General features: G+C 36.2%; 1 protein-coding gene across 1 annotated transcript; it reads left to right on the top strand.

The window, feature by feature from the left end:
• The first annotated feature begins 11,862 nt into the window (after positions 1 to 11,862).
• Positions 11,863 to 14,566, top strand: LOC131153457 (loganic acid O-methyltransferase-like). Its single transcript, XM_058105775.1, has 3 exons — positions 11,863 to 12,065; positions 12,539 to 13,213; positions 14,049 to 14,566. Exons 1-3 carry the CDS (start codon positions 11,901 to 11,903, stop codon positions 14,385 to 14,387), a joined length of 1,179 nt encoding a protein of 392 aa, XP_057961758.1. The 5' UTR covers positions 11,863 to 11,900; the 3' UTR covers positions 14,388 to 14,566.
• Positions 14,567 to 18,335: the final 3,769 nt, after the last annotated feature.

Here is an 18,335-nt window from a genome sequence, read left to right as displayed (position 1 = left end):
ATGTTATGTTTTGAGTGCAACCACCTATTTAGATAATACGTGATGATAGGTCGATCACCTAGGCCCTTGACATGGATAGGCTCCCCATTAGATATGGGTTGAGGTGGGCAAATCAGACCGATGGAGTATAGTGATTTATCTTGGTCGGCCAACCAGTGTAGATCCCACCTACGGGCTGCACAACCCTGTCATGAGGGGTTAAATCACGACACATAGTTATCCACAGGGAAAGCTTTCAGTTACTATTACATATATACAGATTTACAGAAACAGGGAACATACTTATGTACACTAGAATTATTTTAAATAGTAACCTACGATACTGTTATGTTAAGCAACATGGAAAGGGTGGTGGATTTTATCACTTGTATTGTATTTTCATATTCAGTTATACATGATTATATGAAAACAAATTTTCATAATGTCGTAGCTCACTTGCCACACACTAGTAATAGCATATTCGTCTTACTGAGCATTGGCTCATCCCAGTGTTGAATCATTTTTCAGGTGATCCAGGTAAGCGAGCAAACCAGGCTCACAGATAGAGGGGCTTTAGTAGTGCTCTATCAGTGAAGTGAGTATTGTGGAGGATTTTTGTATACCCCAATATAGTTGAGGGTGTTTTGGGAAACATGTAGTACTCTAGTATTATATGGTATTGATATTGTATATATATATATATTTACATGTGGTTATGTCTATGTGATTTCTGCTTCTTGCTGCTTAGGTTAATGATTGAGTTCAATCATGTATGGTATCAGAGCATGTTAGATTATCATAGTATAAAAAATATAAAAAAAACCTAGTTTATTAAGCAGGTCGTTACATATTGTGACAGGGCTGCGTATAAATGGCCGCCGGTTCATCTAAGAATGTGTATTTATTTCGTAATATGAATGTGTTCATAATGATAGATTGCAAATTTCGATGACGAAATTTTTGTAAGGAGGGGAGGTTGTAAGAACCCGAACCGTAGTATGTGGATTAAATATTCGAAAGAAGGGTAATGTGGAAATTTGGGCAAGCTTCGTCAACCAAGCTAGAGTTTGTTGATGAAGTCGGTGACGAAATTCAGTGTCCCACCGACGAGGAGATCCTAAGGGATTTTGGAAAATCTGGCGAGGCCACCGTCTCGTCGACGAAGGTAATGGCGGACTCGTTGACGAGGACGCCAATTAGTCAACGAACCAACCCAAGTCAAAGGGCTATAAATATCCAAATGAGTTGCTTCCAAGCTAAGTTAGCTTAAAAATCTCTCCCTCCCTCTCTAGAACTCGAAGCTCTCTCTCTCTCTCTTGATTTTTTTGTCTTGTCACCTGATTTATAAATTAGACATTACTGTGAGGATTAGGGAAGGATTCTCTATGTTTCTAATGGATTGGAATCTCATTTCGAGCAGTTTTGGATTTCAGACTAAAATTGAGGTAAGGCTTGATTTTCCTTTTTGATTCGAAATATGTGTAGTGGTATAAGTTCTAAGCATGTGTTGTACTGTGGTTTGTAGGTTTTGGAGTCTCGATTTGTAGTTTTGGGGACTGTAGAGTTCATGATTGGAATTCGGGTTAAGGTAAAGGGATTCAGATTATATCAGTTACTTTTCAAAATTGGGATCGGTAAGCTTGTAGGCTACGATCGTATGTATATTTTAGTATCTTATTTGGAAAAATTTATGGGATGAAAATACAGGATTTTTGGGTTACATTTTTTGAGAAATTTGGGGATTTCGTGTATCATCTCTGCTTTGTTTGGAAAACCGTTTGTCTTGTTTAAACTGTATTATTGAGATGACTATTATCCATATTTGTATAAAATTGTATACTTGAACTGGAAAATGATATGATTTGTCGTAAACCAAATAAGTGTGGAATGTATGGTTGTATGTAATTGTTCCTGGTATTTGTAAAATAGCTATGTGGCAACTAATTACCGTACGCTGATGAGTATAAAAACATGAGTTTCAAAATGATTCTAGGTTTTGTGAAATCAGCTAGGGGCAGCTAATTACCGTACGCTGCGCCATGTACCGATGTCAAAACTGCGGGTGAGAGTGTCTGACTCTATATCCGAGGGTGTGAAATATCATTTGTATCCCAACTAGTCACTAAGGGGTGTGAGCTACACTATATTGACAACGTAATTGCTGTGAAGCTTCGGGTTTCATGGAGTAGTTGCGTATTAGTGTGAGTTACATCATATTGGCAACGTAATCACTATGAAGCTTCGGGTTTCATAGAGTAGTTGTGTATTAGTGTGATGACACTGATCGTATGTTTGGGTATCGTATGTACTGGAATGGATTTTTGAAAATACTAGAACTGTATGGAATTGTATGAAAATTTTTTTGAACTGTATCGTATTGTATGGTGTTATATTTTATGTAAAATAGCATTGGTATACTACACACTGATGTAACTTGCTTTCTTCCTTACTAAGAGGTGTCTCACCCCAAATGTATGTACAAATATTTTTTAGGTCCTTCAGGTAGTCATAATTAGCATCCTAACATTTAGAAATGGGGGTGTCATTAGCTACTGTTAGTGCCTGTTTAGGTACCAGTTTTTGTAACCGGGTTGTAGTGATGGTTTTTTTAGATACCCAGGGTATGTTTTGTAATTATGGGTTTGTATATCCTAGTATTGTATAAACTCTGGTATGGTATGTTATATGAATAGATGAAACATTTGCTGCTGCGTATTGGATGAGTATGGATGTATATGTGCATGTGTATAGGGCATCCGTATACCCCACGGGGTTAGACCCTCTTATGGTATTGTATCATGTATGTTTTAATTGATACAGAGCCAGATTAGGTTACTATTCTCACACCCGGGAGCTATTTTCGGGTTCGGGGCGTGACCACTAGAGTACTCAAATATTCCCAAAAATATACATATATGATTATTTCCCTTAATACCCTCAACTGGGCTAGGGATATACATAAATACTCCTAAAAGTACTCACTTTACCGACAGGGCAGTACTGAAGCCCCTCTATCTGTGAGCCTAATCTGCTCGCCTACCTGGATCACATGAAAAATGTTAAAGTAATGGGACGAGACGACGCTCAGTAAGACGAAATATGCTATTGCTAGTGTGTGGAAAATGAGTTACAATACTATGAAGATCTATTTCTATATAATCATCTATAACTGAATCTGTGAATATAGTACAAATAATATAACCACCACCTTTCCCATGTTGCTTAACATATCTTTATTTTAGGTTTCTATACATAATACTTTTAATATAGATATACATATATTCCCTGTTTTTGTGAAACTGTACATACATAATAATAGTTAAAAACTTCCCTGGATGGATAACTGTATGTCATGATTTAACCTCTCATGACAAGGTTGTGTGGCCCATAAACGGGATCTATCGTGGCTGGCTGACTAGAATAAACCAATATACTCCATCGGTCTGATCAGCCCTCCTCAACCCATATCTAATGGGGAGCCTATCCCCATATGAGCATTTGATCGACCTACTTACCACGTATTATCTAAATAGGTGGTTGCACTCTATATTGTATGTAGCAACGGTAGTGTGCTTAGTAAACTGTATCTGTAATGGCCCATAAGGGTTTAATACTATATAATACATCTCTATATACAACTATCCATTTTACCATGATTCTGTAATAATTGTATTAACCATGACATTGTGATCAATTATATCTGTATCAACTGTATTTCTGAAATAAATTGTAAAATTGTATGTCATGGTACTGTAAACTGTATAATCATGGTATTCTATAATTACTGTAAAACATATCCACTGTCTGTATATTATGTAAAACATAACTCTAAAAAATACTGTAAAGCATGTTTCTATACTATATCTATATTCTCAAGCCACACAATAATTTAAAACATATTATTCATAATTAATAAACTGTATAAAATTCTGTTATGAATAATAACCTAGTAAAAATATACATTTCATCCTGAAAATTATTCTAAAACTGCCTAACATAGCATATTTCCCTTACCTAATTCCTGCTAAAATCTCCCTACTATGATGGGTCCTACACCCACAAGGTTCTCCACTCAACATCCTGAAAACCATATATCGCAAAACAAAATATTACTATTTCTACGCTAGAAAGTCAAATTTCAACAAAAGACCTTACCCTGAATCTGGGATGAAATCCAACTTTGTCCCATCGACAATCCGCTCTAGAAAACTTGAAGAGAACTTCCCCAGGAGCATCGTGGTGACCTCAGATCATCGATCTAGTGACTGACGAAGCCGAAATCAAAGAGAGAGAGAGAGAGAGAGAGAGAGAGAGAGAGAGAGGATAAACTGTAACAGAGATAAAATGAGAGAATTTCGTTGAAAAATTATGCATTTAACCCGAATATAGGTTCTTTATACCGTGGGATTCGTTGATGAGCAACGCCACCTCGTCGACGGGCCCTGTATAAAGTTCATCGACGAACCTGCACCCCCGTCGACGAATATCAAACTTTCCAAAAATCGTCTCTCAGTATCTTCTCGTCGACGATACAGGACCTCATCAATGAGATCCTGAAGAACCCTCGTCGATGAAACCCCTGTGTTCATCGATGAGACTTGGAAAAATTTCTTGGGATTATTACATCCAAAGTGCAATGTTGTCGATGAACGCAAAGCGTTCGTCAAAAAAAGTCGGCTGCCTCCTTTTGTTCCTATTTCCATTTCACTCCCTCTTTATTATTTAAATACCATTATTCTTCGAGTTGTTACAAGTTACACTCTTTTGATGGCACTTATAATGGTTAGAAAAATGGTTTATATTGAGTTAAAAACTTTGACTAGAAAAGGATGTTTTGTAGGTTTTTAGTGGAAATAATTTAAATCTTCATAGGCAATGGACATAATTTCCACTAGAACCTATAACAACCTTGGCTCTGCCAATGATTGTGCAATTCCTAGTCTAATGATCTATGATACTCATAATCATCACTACAAGGTAAAATAATCACTTTAAATTAAAAGACATATTCTATTTAAGTGTCGATGACTATTGGTTGTGGTGGCAAGGGGAGGAAGAGAGGGGACTATATGTGCGAGTGAGGGGTCTTTGTCTACAAAGCTCCAATAAGGGATTGTCTTTGTTTTTAAAATAGAGGGAGAAGAAGAAAAGGGGGGTTTATAGAGAAAAAAGACTAGTCATGGCTAGTCAATTAAGTTCCTATGACAATCAATGTTGTTTGCACTTGCTTCACTAGGTCTACTGTTGCTAAAAAAAAATAACACCTTATGAGGAAGACGTGATAGGCGTGTGGGTATATGTGCACGTGCAGGCACATGCTGTGACATCTTGACCTCATTTGGATCCATTGACTAGTTAGATGACTTATATTGACCTTGGTAACGATACATTTAGTCATTCAACTGCTAGTTTGTGAGAAGACTTAACTTTTATCATTACATGTCAAAGTTCTAAATTAACTTTGATATCATTTTATAAATTCATGAGACTCGTCACTTCTGGGATCTTATAACATTTTAAGGGAAGACAGGTATGGAGTTGTAAAAACTGAACGCTATCTCTTTGTAAATAAACTCTGATTTTATTGAATCATGGTTAAGAAAAATACTACTACGATTACATGACTGAATACATACACCAGTTATTTATATACAAGTGTTGGTGAAACAAAATAGAAAGCAAAATAGATTTCCACTCTTTTTTGGAGGGAAAAATAGTTACAAGCTTACTTTACAACTACTTATGGTTACAAGAGTTATATCACGGCCTCATCTCCTCAAGCCACGTGTTGGCAAATTCTTCATCACTCATGTTCTGTTCTTGGATTATATTCTTGCCCCTCGCTGCACTGATATCACTAGCATTAATATTTAACTTGTCAAATTTAACACCCCCCCCCCCCCGGTCAAAAGCAAAGCTCTTACTACTAGATCATCCATGGTATACTCGGGATATTCAATTTGATGAGTAAAAATATTAATCAATCCTAGCTTCTTAACCATTCCAACATAGTTGTCTGCACCAAGTGCTTTAGTAAAAATATCTGCTAATTGATTCTTGGATGCAACATAAAAGGACTTGATTGTACCATCTAAAACTCTGTTTCTAACAATGTGATAATCTGCTTCTATGTGTTTTGATCTCTCATGAAACACTGGGTTTGCAGCTATGTGCAATGCTGCCTTGTTATCACAATAAAGCAAAACTGATTTCTCATGCATCACTTGTATATCTATTAATAAAAATAAAATCCAAGTTACTTCACAAGTGGTGCTTGCCATGGATTTATATTCAGTTTCAGCTGAAGATCTTGACACCATTGATTGTTTCTTTGATCTCCATAATATCAAGGCGTTTTTAAGAAAAACACAATATCCAGTAAGTGATTTCCTTGTATTTGGACATCCTACCCAATCAGCATCACAATATGCTTTTAATTGTAAATCTGAATCACTAGGAAAAAAAATCCCTTATCCAGGGGTTCCTTTAATATATTGCAAGACTCTTGTTGCAGCTTGCATATGAAGAACTCTTGGTTTGGCTAAAAATTGACTTAGCTTGTTCACGACATATGTGATATCAAGTCTGCTGAGTGTCAGATACATCAATTTACCTATGAGCTTTCTATACTTGCTTGAATCTGATAGAAGTTCACCACTATCCTTTGATAGCTTCAATTGTTGTCTCATTGGAGATTTGGCAGGTTTATAATCCATCATGCCTGTTTCCTTTAAAATTTATAAAGCAAACTTTCTTTGGTTTAAGCTTACTACCTTCTTGCTTCTAGCAATTTCAAGTCCTAAGAAGAACTTAAATGAGCCAAGATCCTTAATTCCAAATTTAGCATCCAAAACAAATTTCAAAGTTGCTACACAAGTGGGATTATTTCCTATGATGACCATGTCATCCACATAGACCAATAAAGTTGTAAACAAAGAACGTTTAGCATGAATAAAGAGAGAATTATCAGTAGTAGACTGCACAAAACCAAGTTGTTGAATAGTGTGTGATAGTTTCGTATACCATTGCCTTGAAGCTTGTATCAAACCATAAAAATATTTAAGTAGCTTGCAAACAACAAGAGGAGCTAAATGTGAGGAAGAAGAAGCAACTGAAGTCCCCCCCCCCCCCATACTGTGCAAACCAGGAGACAATGACATGTACACTTCTTCATCTAAATCCCCATGTAAAAATGCATTATTAATGTCTAATTGGTGAATAGCCAACATCTAGCAGTTGCCAAAGCAAGAAGGACTCGAACAGTGACTATCTTAGCAATAGGAGAGAAGGTCTCAAGAAAATCAATGCCTTCCCTTTGTGTGTATAGCTTAGCCACAAGTCTTGCCTCTTATCTGTCCACAATTCCATCAACATTCAACTTAATCCTATATACCCACTTACACCCAATAGGAGTTTTACTAGGAGGTAAAGTGGTCAACTCCCAAGTATGATTATGTTCAAGGACCTTAATTTCTTTTTCCATTGCAACTCTCCAAAGGGGATCTTTAATAGCTTGAAAGAAGGATTGTGGCTCTTGAGGTGATGTGCTGACTACAAACAAATATGACTGATAACAAGGCTCCAAGTGTGAATAAATGAGCCCATCAGCCACATCATTAGGTGCACCAGAAGGATGAGAAATAGCATGATTAGTAGCACAAGCATAATCCTATAAGTAAATTGGTTTACTGGATTGCCAAGATGATATTCTGAGAGGTGTTGATGGTAACTCATGAGCTAATGGAAAAGCAAGTTCAGATGTGACTGTAGTAGGAACTGTAGGAATAGTAGGATCAGAAACTGTAGGAGAGGAATCTAAGTGGAGAGGGGAAACCTGAACTAGAATAGGATAATGAACAAAATCTGAACAAGCAATAGACTCATCTTGTATAGTAAGAGGAGTGACAAAAAAACCATTACCTGAGTTGGAAGATGCAAGACCATCAACTTTAGGAATTGAAGTAAAAGGGTCTAAAATTAGTGCTTTACCATCAATGAAAGGAAATATGTGTTCATGAAAGACCACATCTCTAGATATGAAAACTGCATTTGTACATAAGTCTAAAACCTTGTAACCTTTTATGCCAAAAGGATAACCTAGAAAGACACACCTCCTTGCTCTTGTTGCAAATTTGGATCTATTTTGTGCAAGAATAGATGCATAACAAAGACAACCAAAAATTCTTAAATGATCATAGGAAGGAAGATTGTCATAAAGAATTTCATAAGGTGTTTTGTGAGAAAGAGGTGTACTGGGAATTCTTTTAATCAAATATACAACAGTTAACACACAATGTCCCCAAAGATGTAAAGGTAAATGAGAATGAAACATGAGTGACCTTACTACATTTAAAACATATTGATGTTTCCTTTCTACAATTGCATTTTGCTGAGGGGTTTCAACACAGCTTAAATGATGCAAAATCCCCTTTTTAGCCAAAAAAAAAAAAATTTCACTCATGATGAATTTAGTTCCATGATAAGTTCTAATGATTTTTACTTTCCTAGAAAATTGAGTTTCAACCATAGTACAAAATTGTTCTAATATGGACTGATTGTGTGATTTGTGTTTCAACAAATAAATCCATGTACATCTAGAGTAATCATCCACTATAGTGAGAAAATATATGCAAGAATTAATGGTAGATACAGAAAATAGACCCCACAAATCACAATGGATCAAATCAAAATAATTCTTGGAAATATGTAAACTTTCATTAAATGGTAATCTTTTCTTTTCGGCATGGAAACAAACATCACAAAAGAAATATTCATTTGAATAACCAATCTGTACATTATTTGACTTGAGTAAATTCAGCTTAGCATTAGATGGATGCCCCAACCTCAAATGCCATATATGTGGCTGAATTTTATTAGCGGAAGAAATAGCTGAAATAGAAGAAGAGATCGACTTGCTATCTTCCAGCAAGTATAGACCATTGCTCTCTTTACCCAGACCAAGTGTGCTCCAATGAGCAAGGTCCTAGATGAAACACAGGTTACCAAAGAAAATAAGGCAACACTGAATAGATTTAGCAAGTTGACTAACTAACATGAGATTAAAACTAAATGATGGAACACAAAGAACATTATATAAGATGAGGTTTTCATTAATTTTGACAGTCTCAATATGTGTGACTAAAGCTACCTCACCATTTGGCAAATTCACATGCGAAATCAATGTAGCGATTATGGTGCTAAAACGAGATGCAAAATGTACCATGTGGTCAGTAGAACCTGTGTCTATGACCCACTTAGCAGATTCAAAACATGTCCTATTAACCAGTTTGGCTGAAAAAATGGAATGAGTTAAATTTGGACTGAAAGGAAGATTAGAAACAATACCAAACATGGTTTCAATATAATTTTTCGGAGTTTGAGGATAAGATATAGTGGCTGACACATCAGAAGTAGCAGTAACACCAGAAGATGAACACATATTAGCAACTTCATAAACCAAATTAGTCAATCCATTACTAGTACTCACATTGGCTACAAGATGATTTTTACCAGAGTTACATCCAGCATTAAGGAATGTCAATAATTTCTCACATTGAGCTTTAGAAATAGGACATTGAATCGAAACATTCTCAAATGTCGTTCTAGAATTGCAAGTAATCTGATTAGCACTTAGTCTTCCTTTAGGTTTATATCCTGGTGGATAACCATGTAATTTGTAACATTTATCAATCGTAAGTCCAAGCATATTGCAATGAGTGCATAAAAGTCTCTCCCTCTTATTATTTCCTTTGTTCCAAGTAGAATTACCAGAGTTACTTCTCTTCAAATTTGCACACATTGCCACTAAATCAGGCTTTGCAATGTAAAATCCTCCATGTACCACATTCTTGTGAGACTCATCTTGAAGAACCAAGGCATAAATCTTGCTAATCGAAGGAAAAGACTCCTGCATCAGAATTTGTGTCCTTTTATTCTCAAAATTCTTGTTCAAACCCATTAAAAACCTCAGAGCATAAGTTTTGTCATGAAAAACATTTAAAGCTTTGATGGCTCCACATGTACACTCTGGTAATGGCTCCAAATTTAGCAGTTGATCCCATTGTTTCTTGAATCTTGTATAATGCTCAGTAACTGTAATCTGGTTCTGAGAAATGGTAGAAATATCCTTCTGAAGACTGTAGATCTTGGGACCACTACCCTGTGAAAAAAGATTTTGCAATTCAAGCCACATTTCCCTGATAGTTTGACAGTACATTATGCTACTCGAGACATCAACATGCATGAAATTGATCATCCATGAAATCACCATTGTGTTGCAGCTTAACCAATCTTCATAGAGAGGAGATTTTGGACTAGGCTCAAGTATTTTGCCATTAATGAAACCTATCTTCCTTTTTGCAATGAGAGCTAATATCATAGCCCTTGACCAAGAGTGATAATTCTTCATTCCAAACAGTGGTTGTGTAACCAAAATTTTTCCTGGATTTTCATTTGAATTGAGAAAAAATATAGATTTGGATAATTGGTTTCAGTGGTCGGTGGAGTAATACGATTTGTTTGATCATTTGATTTGGAGGATGCCATGGATGATGCTCCAGAACTTGATTGAAAATTCGAGCAAAAAATGAAAAGAAATTGGCTAGAAAATCATTGATTCTGTGCTAGCTTAAGCTCTGAACCTTAGCTCTGATACCATGTAAAAATTGAATGCTCTCTCTCTCTCTCTCTCTCTCTGTAAATAAACTCTGATTTTATTGAATCATGATTAAGCAAAATACTACTACGATTACATGACTGAATACATACAACAGTTATTTATATACAAGTGCTGGTAAAACAAATTAGAAAACAAAACAGATTTCCACTCTTTTTTGGAGGGAAAAATAGTTACAAGCTTACTCTACAACTACTTATGGTTACAAGAGTTATATCATAGCCTCATCTCCTCAAGCCACGTTTTAGCAAATTCTTCATCACTCATGTTTTGTTCTTGGATTATATTCTTGCCCTTCATCACCAGCATTAATATTTAACTTGTCAAATTTAACAGGAGTGAAGCACCATAATTAACCTAAGATAATCATTCTCTTTATCGAAATAGATACCAAGTAGAATAACCAATAATTAATTATGACTAATTAATATTGAGTAGCAATCAACACCATAAAATCAACCGCACTTCATAAAGGGGTTAAAGAAGAACCATGAAATCCAACAAATTATACCTGCACTTTTTTCCACTTACATATGCTAGTGGCTCTCCGCCTTTCCGTTGTAGTATGTGTAAAGAGAATCAATTCTTTTTTGGATTATGCTCATTTACTTTGTAATGATATCAAAATTTAAATTAAGTAATACAAGGGGGTCCTTTTCAAATCTATGTGCTCCATGTTTTGAGTTTGATATGTGCAAGGATACTCCAAAGAAATCAAAGCACCCCTTGAAAGAATTTTTCACTAAAAAAAGAAGAAAATAAAGATGTTTGAACAGCTATTCTAAAACAAACTATTCTGCTCACATTACCCTACCTAGGCCTAGGCTCTCTATAGGCTGCTCAGAGGCGTGCCATTGCCCTTCCTTTTGTTTGAGCTTGACATTAGATGCTTTATCGGGAATGGACTCATAGTTTTTTATGTATATTAACCCTAGCTAATCTCTTCACATCCTTTGACTACCCTGATGCTCACACACTAGCTACTTTGAATATTATTATTTAGAACGGTAACCATTAACTCAAAACATCAATTACTCAGTATCCAAGGGAAAGTGAGAAGTAGTTTACTGAATTATTGCCTTTTTATTCTCATTTTTCAGTCACATAAAGTTGACAAATTGAGCATATACCGTCAATTAACTGTTACTCACGTAGAACTAGAAAAACGAATATAAACTGCTGCATATAAAGCCAACATACATGCACCATGCTAGCTTCTGCACAACAGGGACACAGAAAAAGGGGGATGATGGCAAATCTTGAGAAGGGCAAGGCGCTGATGGCAAAGGAGGAGACAAAGATATTGATCTCAAATGGGGAGACCAACATGTTGCATGAATCCCATCCCAAGTCAATCCCCATGAACGGCGGAGAAAGCCCTTATAGCTATGCTCAACACTCTTTCTATCAGGTCATGCCCTTTGCTTTTTCTTTCTTTCTTTCTTTCTTTCTTTCTTTCTTCTTCTTTTTTTTTTTTTTTTTGTTTTTTTGTTTTTTTTTTTGTTTTTCTGTTGGTATTTTTGTTTTTTTGGTATTGAAAGCGTCAAATCATGAAATGATCTATTTTCGGATTACATAGCAAGTAGCAACCTCCATCACATCACCATTGTTCACCTAAAAATAGGTTCGATCTCGTGAGAAATTAACCAAACTCAAGGCATCAGATCAAGTTAAACGCTCTGCTAGGGGGCTGCTCCTATTGCTAGGCCAACCACCTGATCTAAGGGTGTCCTAATTGCCTTTTGTTTTTCATTTCTTTGTCAATTAATTTGTTTGTTTGTTTAGAAGCGTGGTTATTTTTTTTTCTGAATTAAAATTGATATACATGCATATATATATTGATAAAAACCTTTTTTTTTTCTCTCCTTTTTGGATTTATGCTAGAGAGAGATGGCAGAAGCTGCAAAGAATGCGATCACTGAGGCAATCACAGAGAAACTTGACATCCAAAACCCTTCATCCGAATCTCCCCAACCCTTCCGGATAGCGGACTTGGGCTGTTCCATAGGACCCAACACCTTCATCTCTGTGCAAAACATAGTAGAGGCTGTAGAGCTGAAGTACCAAAACTGCATTCAAGAAGATCAGCACAACCCTAAACCCCTTGAGTTCGAAGTTTTGTTCAATGATCACGCCGAGAATGACTTCAACACTCTCTTCAGATCCCTCCCTCTCTCCCGACGCTACTTCGCAGGGGGCGTGCCGGGATCTTTCCACGGCCGGTTGTTTCCGAGGTCCAGTCTCCATTTTGTGAACTCCTTCAGTGCGCTGCACTGGCTCTCCAAGGTCCCGGCCGAGGTGGTGGACAGCAACTCTGCTGCATTCAATAGAGCAAACATTTACTGCTCAGGGGCTGTGAAGGAAGTCACAGAAGCGTTTTCCGCTCAGCACAAGGAAGACATGGAGGGTTTTCTGAGTGCTAGGGCAGAAGAGCTTGTTAAAGGAGGTTTGATGGCACTCAATTTAGTTGGGCTCCCTGATGGGGTCATTCTGGCCGAGACTGCCACTGGTATGGGATTTGACCTTTTGGATTCTTGCCTTGTGGACATGGCCAAGATGGTAAGAATTAATGCCATTAATTGACTACTTTAGTGTTGTCCAGACTTGAACATACATCATATCACATATAATTAGTATGTGTGTGTATATGTACATACATATATCACATCTGTTTAGCCTATAACTCACCCGAAAGTTTAACTTCTTTTTGTGTGTTTTGGTGATTCAAAGAAAAGGGTATCCTTATTGGGTGGTTCGGAGCCTTTTCAATCCCAAAAGATAGCTCATAGGGTAAAGCTTTTTCTCACATTTAATAACTAACTACCAACTCCTTCCACAATCGATATAGAATAATCCCAACAATCTCCCCCTCACATATGGAGTTTCAAATCGGCAGCCCCATATACTTGACATCTCGGGGAGAATATTGAACCATGATTCTGATGCCACTCTTGAGTGGCCTTGGACTTTCTCAACCCCAAAAACTAGTTCAAGGGGTGAGACTTTCTCTCACACTTAAACAAGTAATTTTTTAAACCAAAAAATACATCATGTAATATAGTACTTAAATGGTGCAACTTTATAAGTTTAGCTATAAATTAACGCACCTTAATTAAAAGAAATCAATCATATTAATATACATTTTTTGGAAGACAAATCAATCACATTGGTATTAAGGGTCAAGAATAAAACTACTCTATATGTATGTGTATGTATATGTGTATGTGTGTGTACCTACTTACCTAACAAATACCATTCTTACTCTTACTATTTCGTATTTATTGCATGTGCGTGCTATAATTATATAAAGCAGTAAGTATTAGCATTAAGTTGGATAGGTAAGCATTTACACTTTTCTACTTTATATGTATGATTCTCTTTACTACTAGTGCAGGGTTTAATAAGTGAAGCAAAAGTGGAGTCGTTCAACCTCCCAATTTATTATCCACCTGCTAAGGAATTGATGGCAGTGGTTGAGGCAAATGACCACTGTTTTAGGGTAGAAAGATTTGACATATTGTCATACCCATTAAAGCATGCTCCCGCTGATGTCCAAATGGTAGTGTCACATACGAGAGCTGCGTTGGAGGGACTCATCATGAACCACTTTGGGAATGAAATTCTCGAGAAATTGTTCAATTCCTACGGCAAAAAACTTGAAGAGAATTATTTCATTTTCGATCAGAAAAATCGTAAAGATGTCGATTTTTTCATCCTTCTCAAGCGCAAGTAGTTGAATATCTTGTTTTCTTTCCTCACTATGCTTGGAATTTTAAGTATGAACAACGTACATTTTCCTTTATGCTTGACTTATTTAGTTTCTTCCAATGTTACATTTGAGAGGATTGTTCTTTTTTCTTCTTTCTTGTCTCCTCTTATATATTTAATTTGCAAGGTGATGTATCCTCTCGACGTCTTCTTCTATTTTTTTTTTAATATTTTTTGGAAGGTCAAAGAGCATATATGATGCATGGCAACATTTGTTTGATGATTATCAAGAAAATTCATGGGCATATATCTATATAAAAAACTATATACATGTAGGAAATTTTTACAGTACATACAAGAACACTAGGTATTGTATATAGGGAGTTAATATATTGGTATGTTTAAGTTGGACAATGTTATATTCGTCACAAGATGTGACCATTGGAGCGTTGCGGAGCTCAGGCCTGTCCTCCTCTCTTTGTTCTTCGTGTGGTTTGTAATGGTCAAGGTCATGGATGACTCCTATAGAAGTGGAAAACTTGATACTCCATCAAAGCATGGGACCAGTCGTGCCAGTATGGAAGTGGGTTTAGGCTTATCTACTATGTACAAGTGCACAGCTCCAATAGTTTGCATGTGGCAAATAGGAAGCATATGTAGCATGCAAAAAATGACCATTCATGCATGTCCACCAACGTCAATGCAGTCTCGTATTTCTGTAATTATCTTTGAATAAAACCTTACATGGAAGGATCATGTCTCCGTATTTTTTTCCTGTCCTCTTTCCATAAATTAAAATTCCATGGCAAATGTTTCTAGGAAAAACTTTTAATTACCTCTGCCATGCATAGCTTAAAAAGGAGAAGAAAAAATTTCAAAAATGAGGGGATGATGGGTGGCTTATTTATATGATTGGGTTTAAGGCCTACTTGTTAGGACCCTATGAGCATCCAGAAGAGAATGACACCAAGAATTTTACGTGGTTCGGTCAAGAACGACCTACGTCCACGGAGCACACACCAACTATTCAATAACTCGTCGGAAAATGTTACAATTCTCTCTCTCTCTCTCTCTCTCTCTCTCTCTCTCTCTCTCTCTCTTCCTCCTTTCTTCCTCTCAGCTCTCTCTGCACTCTCTGTGCTCTCTCTGCACTGCTGTGCTATTCTGAGCTATTGTATTATACAATATCTTCCACAACCTCTTTATATAGGCTTGGATTTTAAATGATAATCAATACAATTTAATCACAAAATGGAAGTTAAAAGAATAGATTAAATGAAGAATAAATTCCACGCGTTTTCTAACTCATCTCAACTCGTCTCCAGCTGTGTTTCTGGCTCCATCTCTAACACTACTGATTTAAACTTTTAGGTCAAGTTAGTATTTACTTTTGTATATCAAATCAGTCCATGAGGACTTCCTCAGTCCTAACAAGTGGAGTTAGAGCCAACAGTTAGAATTAGGCTCAAACACTCATGTGTATATTCCTACAGATGTAAATTCTATGAAGGAGGGGTGGTGGCATCCATGTGGACTCGCTATGGCTCAATAGTCTAATTTCCTATGAATGATTGAGAAATGACTCATAATTGGTTTCATAATACTAGTGATCTAGAATTACTTCCATTCAAGGGGAAGTAGTTGGAACTCATGACAAGTGAGGGAAAAATTATTCAAAATTTTACTCGTGAGTTTGTCACACATTAGAAAAATTGAGTGCATGATGGGTATTGGTATATACGAGTGGGTTCATCAAGACATAGTAACCAGGGCCAGCTCTTCATTAAGGTCATTGAGGTATTTGCCTAGGGCCCCAAATTTTTTTTTTAATATAATGATGTTAACATTATTTATAGTGGCCTCTCTCTCTCTCTAGCCCCTAGGATTTAATTTAACTGTATATGGAATTCACGTGTTTGGTGGGTAAAGTGCACATGCAGTGCAGTTAAAATTACTTGATGTACCAAGAAAAATTAATTTTAAATGAAAATAAAATTAAATAAAATATTAAGGACTCCTAATTAAATTATTTGTTTAGAACCCCATATTGGGAAGAGCCACTCCTAATAGTAAATTAAATTTCGAGTCAAGTTGGTGCTCATGCACGTCAAGTCAAGCCACAAGAACTTTTTTGTCATAACTAAAACATGTATAAAAGCAACTACTATATAAAAATGACATTAATAGTTTTAATTATGTGTTTATTCAAAATGTACGATGTCTATCCCTTCAACATTAGGGTACCATCTTCTTAAGCCTTAAACCGGAGATAGAAATAAAGTAAAATAAATCAGATAGACAGGAGGAAGGTGCACCAAAAAAAAAATAAAACCCTTACCTTGTGCATACCCTTCTTCTATATATATATATATATATATATATGTTTGTTGAGGGTCACGAGACACCTACTAGGCTATCAATCAATAACAATAATATAAATATACTAATTATTCAAAAATGCTTTTACTTTGACACATGCAGTATATGATTTTGCAGTGCAGTCGTAGTTAGTATCTTGAAAGAAATTAGGTTTTTCTTTTGTCTCGGCTTCATAAAGTACGTGGAGCCTACTTCAACAAGTGGGTGTCCTTTTTAGGTAAGGCATTAATTGAATCATACCCCACTGCAAAGAAAGAATCAATTTAGATTTAGCCACAAGGGATGTGTATGATTAGGGCCACTGCTATTTCTATTAATTCCATTTAGATTTTTTTTTTCTCAAAATAATCTCATTTTAATAGAATATTTTAAATATAATGCTATTTAAACTTTATTTCTTCGTTTTGAAATCTCTTGAAATCATTCAACAACAACAACTACAAGTCTCACTATGTAAGGTCTGTTATGTGAATTCATTTTCGCCAGTTTACTCGATCAAGAGCATTTTCTTATATTATATTAATAGTTATTAAATCCCTACTCACTATCTCACTTGAAGTTATTTTAGACATATGCCTATCTGTTGACTTTTTGAGTTTAATCTCTGTTTTGATGCTAATAAACTACTAGTATCTTACGTGTGCATTTAGTGTGTGAACAATTTATCATTTTAGCACGAACATAAGATACTGGAAAACGGAAGCCAGCAGGGACATAAAACTCACACACTTCTGACAAATTCTATGGAAAATGAAGAGCAAAAGAAGAGGACATTTTGATTTTAATTTGTATTGCATTTAATTTTTTTATTCGGTCTGTAATAATGCATGCATATGCATGATATGATTTGAATGCTTAGATGACCGTAGTTTGACCATAGGGAATCAAATGTCATAGACAGACCTTAGAGCTGACTTTGGTCGACCTTCAGTCGACCGACGTTAGGTTTTTAGGCTTAATTGAAAGTCTCAAGCGACCGAACTATTTATGTGTTATAGCCCTCGGTCGACCGAACACTCTGTTGGCCAAAACGTCAACAAGTTGATTGAGGCCCAGACAACCGAACTTAAATTGAACTAATTGCCCCCGGTCAACCAAATGCTTAAAAGTTACTCTTCCACTATCCTTGGGCGACAAAACTTTTAGTTCAAAATAGGCTCAGGCGACCAAATTGTGAGTTTCGGCACACTAAACAACTCACCGGGCGACCAAACCTCAAACGTTTGGAAAATCATATTGACCCAGCAACCCGGACTCCCCCTTGGGCACCCAAAGTGTAACACCCGGAACCCAAAAACCTAGTTCGGTGCATTATACCTTAATAAACCGTGCTTCGTGGCGCTCCGAACCCGTCTAGTGGGACCTAGGTGCCATGTAATCCATTTTCTTGTACCTGTTATTCCATTTACAATTATGTAGCGGAAAACATAACTATAATCCTCAATCCATTTAATTCCAGAGTTTTCTATATCTATCTACATTCCAGAATAAATCATTTCTCCACCTGTGTCCACATATATACATATGTCCAAAAACAATATCCACAACTTCTAGTATTCATAACTCCGAAGACTTAAAACATAAAATATAAATT

Source organism: Malania oleifera, chromosome 4, assembly GCF_029873635.1.
Source record: "Malania oleifera isolate guangnan ecotype guangnan chromosome 4, ASM2987363v1, whole genome shotgun sequence".
In the NCBI taxonomy this organism is placed as follows: Eukaryota; Viridiplantae; Streptophyta; class Magnoliopsida; order Santalales; family Ximeniaceae; genus Malania; species Malania oleifera.
Note: the sequence above shows the minus strand (reverse complement) of the source record. Positions and strands in the feature narration are given on the sequence as shown.